Source organism: Protomyctophum parallelum, assembly GCF_964188405.1.
Source record: "Protomyctophum parallelum genome assembly, chromosome: 1".
In the NCBI taxonomy this organism is placed as follows: domain Eukaryota; kingdom Metazoa; phylum Chordata; class Actinopteri; order Myctophiformes; family Myctophidae; genus Protomyctophum; species Protomyctophum parallelum.
In genome coordinates, this window is record NC_139697.1 from 32,342,020 (window position 1) to 32,355,563 (window position 13,544).

At 41.7% G+C, this 13,544-nt stretch overlaps 1 protein-coding gene across 1 annotated transcript in view; it reads left to right on the top strand.

Annotated features, from left to right (window-relative positions):
- Positions 1–13,544, top strand: part of adgrb2 (adhesion G protein-coupled receptor B2) — a 347,282-nt gene that overhangs the window by 174,912 nt on the left and 158,826 nt on the right. Inside the window, 2 exon segments of the mRNA XM_083768103.1 lie at positions 364–525; positions 6,784–6,948. Of these exon segments, the coding sequence (XP_083624229.1) occupies positions 364–525; positions 6,784–6,948 (327 nt within the window).

Here is a 13,544-nt window from a genome sequence, read left to right on the forward strand (position 1 = left end):
TTTGCTTAATTTCTACTTTGTGGCACGCCAGTGTCGTGCGCCGAAAAGTTTCGCTCTACAAGTTCACAATGTGTTGTGGAACTTGCGGTACATAAATGCGACTTTTGTTCTCTGACCTCGTCTATGCCCCATATGTCCTTGTTGTTACGTGGCAGCTGACTCTGTTTTCTGTTCCCTCTCTCTTTCAAATCTCTTCTTTGCCATGTCTTCCTTTTCATTTCACTGTCTCTCTCTCTACCTTGGACCTCAAATTCTTCATCCCTGTCTGTTCCTCTACACTGCGCCTCCACCGTCTCTCTCTCTCTCTCTCTCTCTCTCTCTCTCTCTCTCTCTCTCTCTCTCTCTCTCTCTATCCGCCCCTAGTGGAAGGACAGTGGTTGGAGTGGGCTCCGTGGTCCTCGTGCAGTGTGACGTGCGGAAAAGGAACCCAGCAGAAGATGAGGAAGTGTGGCTCTTCGGTGCTCAGTTGGGCCGACTGTAAGGGTTCCCATGAGGAGACCAGAGAATGCACCAACCCTTCATGTGGTAAGACATGCCTACAACAGGGCTTCTCATGATGAAACTTAATACCTTTGAAAAAAAAGAACAGATCTATGAGCTCACAATTCATTGTGAAGCGGTGTGGGCTTGTAGATTGTATATTTTGAGGGGCTATTTTGAGGGGTCTGTGTAACAAAAGTGACAACAGTGTGAAAACACAAACATTGAAGACAAAAGTGAGAACACAAATTGTGATTGGTCGGCGTGATTGGGTGGGATATGTGCCATTGGTTGAGAATGAGATGATGTATGATGATAAGAGCACCCCTCACTTCACACGGGTGTGATTTTTTTGTTGTTGCTATAAACACAGTTGCTATAAACCCAGTGCCTTGATATTTTGACTTGCCCATTGGTGTGCCTTAGGCACAAAAGGTGACCTCTAAGGGTTTTCCACATCCACACACCTAGTTCCACGCCTAGTTCAGACAACAGTCAGCTTCGACCTCCTGCTACAATGAGGTCGTTCCTTGCCATAGACAGTGCATGGAATTACACCTCTTTCTCCGAATGTAGAAGTGTGAATACCGCTCTTGGTGTGAATTCAGTGTAAGCACAGCACATTCACAGCACACACATTACAGTATACTGGAAAATACAAACAAATGCAAGATTGCCCTTCATTTACTTCTCTTCAGCTTCTTAATTGTATTCAGTCTCACGTCCTTGTACATAGGCTACTTAACATTGTTCGTTGATTGTTTGACAAACAGAGAACAGAACATTTGAGCTCATTTTTTTAGTACAAACTCGTCTTCCCTTAGGGTCTCCTCAGGACTGCGTTCTTTCCCCACTTTTATTTGTCTTTTATACAAATGGCTTGTTTCAAAGGCAAGTATGTGCTTATGCTATGCGGCCGCTCATCCCAGAGTTACCTTGCCGCGCACTATGGGAAGAAGGAAATTGCGGGAGTTGACTCCACATGTAGTAACGGATGGGTTATTAGTTATTATTATGTGTCCTTATTAGTGTAGTGTAGTCAACACTTTATGGCTCATACACACTGCCCGGTATTTGCTCCGATTATGCTGTCGGGGAGCATTTTTGGCGCTGACCGACAAAACGGCTGATCTGACATTAAGCGGTGCCCAAAAGGTAGATCAGGATCTACCAGTATAGATCACAAAGGCTTTGCAGGTAGACCACATGACATGGCCCTAAAAATATATATAATTTTAATATAAAAAACGATTTTTGCATCTGCCGCTTGAGATGACCTGAGATGACTTGATTGATTGACATCAAAAAGGGCCTGTCAGCTCAAACACACAATGCAATACTTGCATACAATCATCAGTAGCAAAGTCAAATACCAAAAAAAAAAACCAATGATAGTTTTATTTTGCTGGTCGTTTTGAAAGTAGCTCTGAAGTAAAAAAAGTGTGGGCAGCCCTGGTATAGATGATTATATATATATATTCATTCCGTGGGTAAATCCCTGGCTGTAGGCTACCCACATATTGGTAGCATATTACCTATATTAGCCCAATATTGGCGTTACGCATTTCAGTTGAATAATGTTGTGTGCGCACGTGCGCGTGCGGAGAAAGACAGTTATTTAATGAAACTCAAGATTATAATGTCCTGTCTCGCTGGCGCCGTGTATAGGCTGCACGGCTATTCCTGTGTGTGTGTGTGTGTGTGTGTGTGTGTTTGTGTGTGTGTGCGTGTGCGTGTGCGCAATGAAAAGTACTCGGCAGGCGAAATGGCGAATTTGAATGGTGTAATTGTAATAGTTTGGAACAAACCAAGTTCTGTGGAAGAACAATGTTGACGTAACTAAGAGATTCGCTGAGTAAGCGATATTTTATATACAGTGATTTAGAAGGAATAAGCAAAATCGTGAGGCGAAGATTCCTCTCCTTCCTTGTTTTATTCTCCTGCGGACAGGACTGTCAGGGAGACTATCAGAGCAGCACAGGGGAGTGGCTTAAAAGACGGGGTAGTAGTTGCCAGGTTCGCGAATTGTAAGCGAGTCGTAGTGTGTGTTGAATGGCATTTGAATGGCATTTGTGGGCTTGTGAATGAATTTTCTCACATGTAATTTGTGCTCACTTGCATAGACCTGGCGAATTTAGCGTGGTGAAAGGGCAACAGTGTCCCGGGGGTGTGGGTGCTTCGGGCGATAATGTTTGTAGTAAACAAATGCATTAGCGGCGTGAGTGTGGACGGGAGGCATTTTTGGTGGCAGTGCCAGTGCCAGTGTTTGGCGGGTGGTGTCGAGTTTTGGCGTTTGGCGCGATAGGAGGAGATAGCGTTGCAACACTGCGAAGGTAAGTGTGTGACGTCACTGCCGTGTGAGTGTGTGTGGGTGTAATGTGTAAGATGGTGTTGTGGGTGTTGCAATAGCGACGTAGCTGTTGTGGCTTTGGGTTTCTTGCCATGTGTTGGGTACAACTTCTCCAATATAGAATAGATAGTCAGTCTCTGAGTCATGGATGATGGTAGGAGAACTTGGTGTGAAAAAGGCAAACAAAATATAGTTTTTCTCAGGCCCAATCCACAGCAATGATTTGCCATGGAACTCCTTGCAACCAAACGGTTGCGTTGCGAGTAGTTGCATGAATCCATTATCCCCAATGGCATTTGTGTGAGTTGCATTGGTGTGACATGTCCTTAAAACTGTTTTGTTACAAGGAGTTGCATTGGTGCGGTTTGGGCTTTGAGGAAGGAAGGACATTTTTACGTTGACAGGTTTGGACTGTTTTACTTTTATACTGTGTGCATTGAGTCAGTTTTAACACCTGTTAACTTATGATCTGTTAGTTCAGCAGTCTCTGTGTGAAAAACATGCTGGAAAAATACTGTGTGTGCCGTAGGAGGGTTACTGCATGAATCTAAACAATCTGTACCAAACCAGTCACACAGAAAGCACAGGTAATTTCCTGGCCTCCCTGGCTAGCACACTTCACATACATACTTTAATAATTGACTTACCTCCTATAGACAAATCCACCGAGCGGCAACCATTACTGTGATGTCAAGCTGCGGTAATGAGAGCCGATTGGCACCATAGTTATTATTGTGCCACGGGCAGTGCTCCGCGGATTTGTCTATAGAGTTGACACTAACAGATACATGAGATATTTTATTCTCAGCCATATAAAAGGCTTTTTTATTACACAAAATGGGTCCGTGATTTTCTGTAGAATAAATGTGACACGGTGCCCCCTCTTTCTTCTGGCTTTCTTGTTACTTCCTCTAATGGCTATATAGTGACAACAAAGTGACAATAACATCGGTGACAGTGACATGCACACCAACTACAGCTGTTTCTGTGTGCATGTATGTCTTGTCTGCAGTCTATTGTTCCATTATTTACTGCTGTTGTTAAGCCACTTGCCCCCTGGAGCCACTAAAGCTTACTTTACCTTTCTGTAGCTGTATATACAGTTATGCACTGAGGAACCGCAGACATTGATGTAGTGAATGATGATAGACTAGCATATAATATACAGTATAAGACAAGTATACATTTTAGAATGTAGACTTACATTTCCCTGGATTACTGAGGTACAGTAGGATCAATATTTTGCAGAATAAATTTCAATAAAACAAAAATAAAATATATAGAATATACAGTATGTGGCATTTCAGCAAATTGGTAAATAAATTAGCAACCAAAGTTATACAGAAATAACAGAATATACCTGTGTGCAGCAGGATGAATATGTTGGCAACAAAAGTAGGCCTACAGGCAAAGTTTACTCTGTGATAGCTGGAATAGCAGTCAGTACTCTTGACGGTATTAGCCTATGTGGCAAACTGCCACACACGCATGCGTGTGCACACCCCACGCACGCACGAAACCCCAACAGTGTCCCTTCACGAAACCCCAACAGTGTCCCTTCACGAAACCCCAACAGTGTCCCTGTATTTGGGTCCAATATGATTTCCATGTTTCTCACACAGGCATTTTGTGACTTAATTGTGATCCGTATAGGTCTGTGAGGCTGTTTTGTTCTGGTCAGGGCCTGGGTCTCTTGTTTGACATGATTTGGGTTCCACTTCTTGCGCTTCTTCTTTTTTTCTTTTCTTTCTCCACTCGACCTCCTCTCTCATCCACCTCCTTAAAGGGACACTTCACCCCTTTTGCAAAATAATATATGTTAATGACGTTTAGATGATCTAAAACACTTTCCTGGGGGTCTTTGTGTGTAATATGTGGTTTTAGATTTTAGCAGTGAGCCCCATAGATATATAAATAGATAGATGCTTCACAGGCCGCCAATTGTGACACGCGCCTCAGAGCCGGAAAGGGCGTCTACGTTTATGTCTATGGTGAGCCCATGCAGTGTCTCTGATGTCATGGACACTGGGCTCACTTCCTTCCTGGACTACAATTTCCATAATGCTTTGGTGCACTGCTCCTCCTTGTGGATAGGGGGAGGGCTGTCTTACTGAGACAACATGTAGTCCAGGAAGTAAGATGAGCCCAGTGTCCATGACATCAGAGACACTGTGCTCACTGCTAAAATCTAAAATATCTAAAACCACATGTTACACACAAAGACCCCCAGGAAAGTGTTTTAGGTCTTCTAAACGTCATTAACATATTTTTTGCAAAAAGGGTGAAGTGTCCCTTTAAGTAAAAGTATCAATATTGCAATGTAGAATACTCTTGAGTAAAAGTACAAAAGTATTGGCTTAAAGTACCAATACTACTCGCAGAATGTTCCATTTCAAGTTGTCAAATACTCCAGTAGACAAATATTTTTAAAATAGCCCTGGCAGCTCTCAATTCAATTCAAAGGGCTTTATTGGCATGAGAAAACATACGTTTACATTGCCAAAGCAGAAAGAACAATACAACAATACAGCAATACAATCAAAACAAAAATGATGTACATTGAAGGTCAGAATCTTCAATAGATCAACTTTTATGTAGCTCTCACTGGGCTGTTAGCATCTTGCCCACCCCAGCAGTGTCTCTGTCTCTCTGTACCTGCAGTCTCCCTTATATAGGAGAGGATCCTACCACATACACAGAAATATGGTAAACCTCAAACCATCACTTATATAGATGTTCCACTTTCAACCAAACACGATTTTGGATTTGAATTCTACGGAACATCAAAAGACAACAGAAGTCATTCACATTGTCAAACACCCCTCCTCCTCTACAGTACTTGGTACCTTCCCCCGGGAACCCCCATTCTTAAGTTGAATGGTTTAGCCTTGCTCTGTTTCAGCAGTTCACCATTTAACACAGACAGAGGATTTTCTGTACTGAAGAGGAGATGATACAGGTGACAAACAATTCCTTTAACACAGGTTACAATAAACAGAATGTTTTACCCCGGCAAGGTCTGTGCATTTGTGAATCATTTGTGAATGCATGCAACAGTATTGACATTATTAGGACAAGCTTGCGGTGCATTTCACGCTGCCCACATTCACGGCTTACAAACCGGCCGGTGGTCTTGATTAGTAATCGGACGCAGGTGTGTGTGTAGTTTGTGTGTGTGTGACTGTGTGCGCACGCACACGTTTGCGTGTTTGCGCGCGCTAGTGTGTCAAAGATTAGTAAAACATACAGATTTAGTGAAGTTGAGTAGAAGAAGTAAAAGTAGTGTAGGCCTAAATGGTAAATATTCCAGTAAAGTAAAAATACCTCAACTCAAAACTGTACTTAAATTAAATGTACTTATAGTTACTTTACAGCACTGGTCACAACAGACTCCTCATGTGAATAGAGTTTATACAGTAAAAAAAGTGTAAAAAATAAAGTTCATGAGCACAAACTTGATGCTAAACGAATGTTTAATTCACCACTTCATAAAGTGGGGTCCCTGAGGGGGTCTGGCCTGGCCAAATATGATCTATTTGGGGTTCTTTGACATGAAAGTGTTTGAGGGGGCGCCTGCTGGCCAAGTGGTCTGACAGCGCGTTGCGTGTTCGAGTCCCGTTCATGGCGCCCATTGCTGCATTTCTCTACCCTTCTCTCTCTCCTTCTTTCTTGTCTCTTTTCACTTGATACTATAAAGGCAGAAAAGCCAAAGTAAAACATTTGAAAAAAGAAAATGTTTGAGAACCACTAGTGCAGCTGGTTTAATTTGTGCTCCATCATATGATGGTGACGTCACTGACGTGTGACAAAAATAGCCTACCTACAAAAAAGCTTTTGAGCTTGTATAGAACTATCTATAGATTGTCTATTTTCAGCACGCAACACCATAATACCACAAAGTGTAAACAAGGCTCAACTCCTCTAATGCTTGTCCTTGTCGGCCCTGCTTTTAGGTGGGGGGAACTGGGGGAGTTGGAACCACTGGAGTCTGTGCAGCAAGACGTGTGACAAGGGCTGGCAGAGCCGTTTCAGGATGTGCGAGGGCGCGGGGGTCCAGAGCTACCCCTGTGACGGCTCAGGAGAGGAGGTCCGTGCCTGCAACGAGAACAAGTGTCCTGGTGAGTGAGTGCACAGTGCTCCTTTGAGGAATTTAAGTTAACCATAATTATTTTCACATATCCTATACAGTAGGTAAAATAGCTCATTTACAAGCTCGCAACATGTCGCATCGTGACCCGTTGTGAGCATGTTGATCTTGTATTTTAACTCTTCTCGTTTCTTTGTTTTTCTTTTTCTTTTTGATGAATGTTTGGTATAATGAGATGCCCAAAATAGAGATGCCAGATTGAAAGTGGTTAAAATAACCCCAGTGAGTATGTGGGCGGGCGGGTGGGAACTAAACATTAACAAATGCTGGATGTTCCGCCACGCCTCCCCTCCACTGCTTCCGTAACGTATTGCACTCGCTTGAATTTAATTGAAGAATATAGCTTGCTGCTTATCATAAATGAACATCAAAAGAATATTAGGATATTTTCATGAACGGAAATGACAAATGCATGACTGCTTCCGGAATTGGCATTCAGGGTGTATTCGGAGGTTGTGGAAAATCATTCTGGCTACGCGAGACAAACCACCACCAGTGTTGTTTTTGGCAGCAAATTTGGATTTTAGTTTGCCATAGTCTTTTAAATAGTTTTAATTTAGTTTGTCACATTTTAGTCACCTGGAATGTCTGTGTTAAGTCTAGTTTTAGTCGACTAAATATCATACGTTTTTTGTCGACTAAATCTACAGTTGATTTAGTCGAACAAAATTTATTTTGGCGGGCCTTGATGCCGTTGTAATGACTTTCACTTGCTGAAAATAGCCTACAAGCTCTACATAATCTACAAGCTCACAACACGTCGCAGCACGTTGTAGAGCGTCTATTTTCAGAATGCAACTAATTGTAAAATGACTTTTAGTGGATCTCTTGTCCACTAGTCCCTTCCTAGTCTAGTTTATTATTTGTTGATGAAATTGTCAGTATATTTAGTCTTAGTTTTAGTCATCATAGCTTAGTTTTCATTTAGTGTCCATTTAGTTTTCGTCAGTGGAAAAAGGTAGTCGACGAACATTTTTCATCTTGGTTTTAGTCGACGAAATCAACACTGCCCACCACCTCCTAAAACAAAGCAGTAGAGATGGTTCAAAACTGTTGTAATGTCTGTTTTCTTAGCCTATTTGTGTCAGTCTGTCCACCAGAGAGAGCTGTGGCTCAACTGTACACACCTCTAGTAGGTTGCCCCATCAGAACATATATTTTGTAAGGCTCACCTTCTTACAACTAATAATTAGTCTGATGATCCACAATTATATCCTGTCTTTCAGCACCACAGTGTCAGAGATCTCTCTGCCTCCATATGTGGGCTCTGACACAGTTGGACTGCGCAGTGTGTTTGATGCACTGTTTACATAACTCCATCATTCTTCAGTGTAGACGCTAACTTAATTATCCACATAGGTATTATCGTGCTTGGTGTGTGTGAATGGCCCTTAAGCCTAATTACACTGTAACATTAAACCCTAAACTTTAACGCCAAACCTATAAACCTAAAGCCGGAAACAGCGCTGACGGTGCAATTTAAGGCTGAAAGTGTCGTTCCCCTGGCTCTGCAGGCAATCAATATAGGATTGACTCAGCTCTTGATAAGACTATATATTGTAACACTCTACAACAGATAAACAGAAAATAACAGCATTTGCTGCATCATGTCGGGGAACTTACCACCGCCAATACATGTTATTTATTGTCTAATCAAAGCTTACCCAGCAAGCCAAATGGCGTCGTCATGATGGCGTTATGATGACGTCCTCCGGTGACTCCGGTGACGTTCAGGACTAGGCCAGATCACAGCCCATAAGGGGATGATCTTTACGTCATTTCCAGGACGTCTTCACCAGTTGAAATAATGAAGCTCATTCTGGGCCAGGTCTGACTAGTGATATGACTTAAGTTGATCGGGCCTCTATCGGACTCTCTCTGATTCATCCAGGGACATCCGTCTTAGTGAGCTTGTAGAATGTAGATTGTCTGTATTCAAATAGCCGATGTATATGATTAAAGGGCTCATATGTAACCTACAGTATAGTCGCTTCTTTCGGGATTGTTTTCATAGACCTGGTTGCTTTTTTTCTCTCACAATATCTGTCAACACTGTCTGTAACATAGCCAATATAGTGTGGTACGAGGTGTATTTCCGTAGGATTTTTTTGCTAAAAGTGATTTTTTTGCTTTTTTGGCTTTCATAGGGACCAAACTGTCAGAAAATGATGGGGTTAAAATGTTCCCGACCCCCACCCCTTATTTGGGGGGTCATATATTTTGGGACCCCCCATAATAGTACGCCAGACAATTAATGTCCGATTTTCATAATATTAGGGTTGTTTTATAGGTTTTTAAATATTCTGAGTTGATTTCTTACACTTTGAAAGTAGCCAGAATAATCTTTTCTGACTTTTGGTTGGGGTCTTTCTTCACCCGGGGCCCCCCGGACTCATCTCAGTACTCATTACATTCCTCGCTCTGCTCCTGTTCCAGAACAATGTCAAATTAGATAATAATTTAAGCATTAAAAGTTTACAAAAATGAGTAGTAGTTAATACCAGGGGTCTTCCACAGCACCCATATATGTGATTTGCAAGTATTTTGAATATTATTAGAATATCTTGCGTTTATGTACCTTTGAAAGTACTTTGATAGTTTATTAGTATTCTACCATTATTGTTGACAGATGTTACTGCAGGGAATAAAGGTATTGCAACTTCTCACTTTGGGCATGCAGAACATGTCCATTTACAACACAACACAACACACACACACACACCTACCCTCTAACACCCGCATTAATTTCTACTTGCAAAAAATAGATTTCAACCTTACTACTACTTTGTACTACTAGGACTAAGACTAAAAAATATGTTAAAAAAAAATAAAGTTTGATGAAAAACTTATAATAATTATATAATAATATAATAAATTAATAATTTACATTTGGGGGATATCTTTCACAATAATGAATAAAACATGTTCTAGACATTCTAATGATCACAAAAAAACATATATTACAATTATTGTACCTACTTTTATTAGGGTAAAGGTCAAAAGTCTTAGGTTAAAAAATGTTCAAAATTGCACAGAGTCCAGACATTTTTAATTTGTGTGAATTTCAGCCTCTGTGGGGGGTATTTATATGCAAATATCATGACCAATGGCATTGAAATGGCATTGCAATGAACATCACTGATGACGTTTAGGTGAAAAAAGAACAGAAAAAAATAATAACAATTTAGAAATTGAATAAAATAAAATTGTTGCTAAAAAGCATCGCTGGGTCTTAGAGGGTTAAAGAGCCCATGGTCAATTGTGACACACAAATTGCATTGTTTGTTCTACTGGCTTAAACATGTCAGTGTTTCTAGTGTTGCACTGTTGACAGCTAAAACGTCCTATTGTCCCTTGTCCCTCCCATTGTCACACCCACTTCTGTCCAGCTCTAAGGTGATGTTGTGAATATTGAAACAGACTTTTCTCAGCTTTGGGTGAAAGGCCCCAATCATTTTAAAATGGTTATATCTCCTTCAATTATTGTCCAATTTCATTGAATGATACATCATATGAAAGCTTACATTCTGTACTTTAATAATCTGTAAAAATCTGAAAAATGGAAAAGTAGAGTTGAGGGCCTTTTTGCTGGATTTTGTCACAATTATGCCTACAATACATTATTTGCAGGATCAATTCATCTTCGTCATCATCATCTTGATCTTGTCCTCCCTGATAGTGTTGACACAGTCTCCACCATAGCATTTGCAGAGAGGAGTGCAAGGCAGGTTATTGTTTGAGCAGCTGCACCGTCCCTTGCAACCTGCTTTGCAACCACATGTGATGAGCTCAAGTACTGCCTTTGGAGCAGGGAGGGCAAGACACCTGACTGGAACATACCCTCCACTATCTGAATTCCATCCATTTTGTTCGATTGGTGGAAGCTCAGGGCAATTTGTCAGGTATGAATGACTTATCCCGCATTGTGATGTAGTTGGCACAGAGGATATGTGGTAGCAGTGTAGCACAAGTTGGAGGTAGCATCTCACCCTCCAAGTTCTTTGACCGAAATAGTTCCCATCTAGTAATGGCAAGGTTGTTGGACCTTTTGGACTGTAAACACGGCATGCAAAATGCTCCAATGACTCCAATGGTGATGGAAGCTTGCCGTTAACAAGCTCAGGAGGAATGGAACCCATTCCAAGGTCCTTGAAGCAGTTAATGGCAGGATCATCATCATCAAGCCTCAAGTAGGCATTGACCCATGTCTTCTTGGAGATTCCAACAAATTTCCCTACCCAGTCAGCACCAGATAAATTGTGTAGGCCCAGGAAAATTGTGTAGGCCCAGGAAGAATGACATTTTTTGCCCCATCTGACACAAGCGCTGATGAAACCAGACTCTTCAATGGTGTGTTCTCTTTGAACAGATTGCCTCCACAGTGCAACTCAATCAATTTACATTGCTTGAGAGCATTTTCTCTTGACCTCAATGCAATCTCTCCTGAGAGCTGATAATGTTCTTTCCTTGAAGACCTGGAAGCTTTTGGGAAGCTGTTGAGGTATTGATTCACTAGACCAGAAAGATGAGGTGTGGTAGTGACTAGTCGTAGTAGTCGGTCCAGAGCTGCTTCATCTCTACTGAGTCCAACCATCCCACCATGTCCCTTTAGCTTCTTGATTTCCTGCTCAAGGGCTTGATCTGTGAAGAGATGAGTGAACGGTATCTCTGACTTTGCCACCACAAATTCACCTGACTTCAGTGCGTTCCGTGTTTATGGGTCATCCTGTTCAAGAGCGTTCATTTGGGCAAGATAGACTGGCATCAGTCGAGCATATTTAAGGAGATCACGAGCAAAGAAATACTTGATGAGTTCCTCTAAGGATGACAAGTAGCCCTCCCAGTCACCTGACCGACGGCGACAACAGAAAGACAAAGAGAAAAGAGAAAGACAGCAGCAGCCTGGCTGATCTTGGCTGATCTTTATTTAGCAGCAATATTTGCTACACTTGGGTCTGAGGCACCTTACTTTGAAAATAGCTGATCTACAAGCTCAAACTACAACCATGTAGATCAGCTATTGTTGGCTAAAGTTCTCCTTGGAAAAGGGATGCTATGGTTCAAGTGGTTTAATGTAAAAAAAGAAAAAAGCTCCTATCCCACAATGATTTGGTGGGCCCCTGTATAGTAACTCTGAGGACCCCCTAGGGGTCATGGGCCCCCTGTGGAAGACCCCTGGTATTGGCTACTACTATCTTTTTATATCAGAGCCCAGCTACAAATACTTTTATGCTTCATTTATGATCTAATTTGACAATATTCTGGAGCAGGAGCAGAGCAAGGAATGTAATGAGAACTGGGATAGGCCCAGGGGTCAGTCCGGGAGGTCCCAGGTGAGGAAACACCCCTACCAAAAGTCAAAAAAGATTATTTTGACCACTTTAAAAGTTTAAGAAATCAACTCAGAATGTTTTAAAACATACTAAACAATTCTAATATTATGAAAATCGGACATTAACTGGCTGGCATACTGTTCTGGGAGGTCCCAAATAGATGACCCCCCCCCAGAAACGGGGTGGGAGTCGGGAAAATTTGAACCCCATCATTTTCTCATAGTTTGGACCCTATAGAACCAAGATCTGCAAAAAAAAACATTTTTAGCACAAAACTCCTACTGGAGCTGTTTTTTTGACGCCTCGTAGCACACTAATACAGCTTGTTCCTCCATAGTTCTCGTGTGTCTCGAGTACCTAAACCCTGTAGGCAATTTCTTTTAACAGTATTCGTTTTTGTTTTAACTTTTTTGCAAGCTGATGACTTTCACCCAGCTAGATTAAATATAAATGGTGTACTGTTGACTCCAATACATTAAAAGGAATGGACTCTTTGGTACCAAAACTTTATATTATGATGAATTAACCACTTTAGGCCCAATTTCAAAAATCCTCCTATATTAAAATTGGCTACTGGGAGAGCTCACAGTTGTGTACTTCGTCATTTGTACTGACTTGATTATTTACTAGACAAGAGTAGACCTATACTCTGTCCACTGCAGTACCTTTGTTTGCGCTTCTCACTAACATTCTCAAACCTTATTACTTTTCTCTCAAAGTATTATGTCTCTTCTCTTGCTTGCTTCATTCCACACTTGTGTGTGTGTGTGTGTGTGTGTGTGTGTGTGTGTGTGTGTGTGTGTGTGTGTGTGTGTGCGTGCGTGCGTGTGCGTACCCTGGCAAAGGGGGATTGTTCAAAGCCCTGCTTTGTGCGATTTGTCAGTGTGTCAGCTACTGCAGCAAACTGAATGGTTTAATAAGGATGTCTCTGACTGTGTGTTTGAGAGTGTGCGCATGTACACGTATGAGTGTGCTTGTGAGTGTGTATGGCTATGTTTGGTGAATATGCTTAGTGTGTCTCGGCTCTCTCTCTCGTGTGCGTGCTAGGGCTGGGTGCAATAACCGCAATACCGCCATACCGCCGGTATGTAACGCATACCGCGGTATCGGGTTCATTACCGCGGTTAAAAAAAAAAGAAAAAAAAAAGAAAAGTGTATCATAATAAATAGTGACGCTCAGTCAGTCTAATCATGCCAGCAATACAACAACACCAGAGGGAGTTCAAAAAACCAT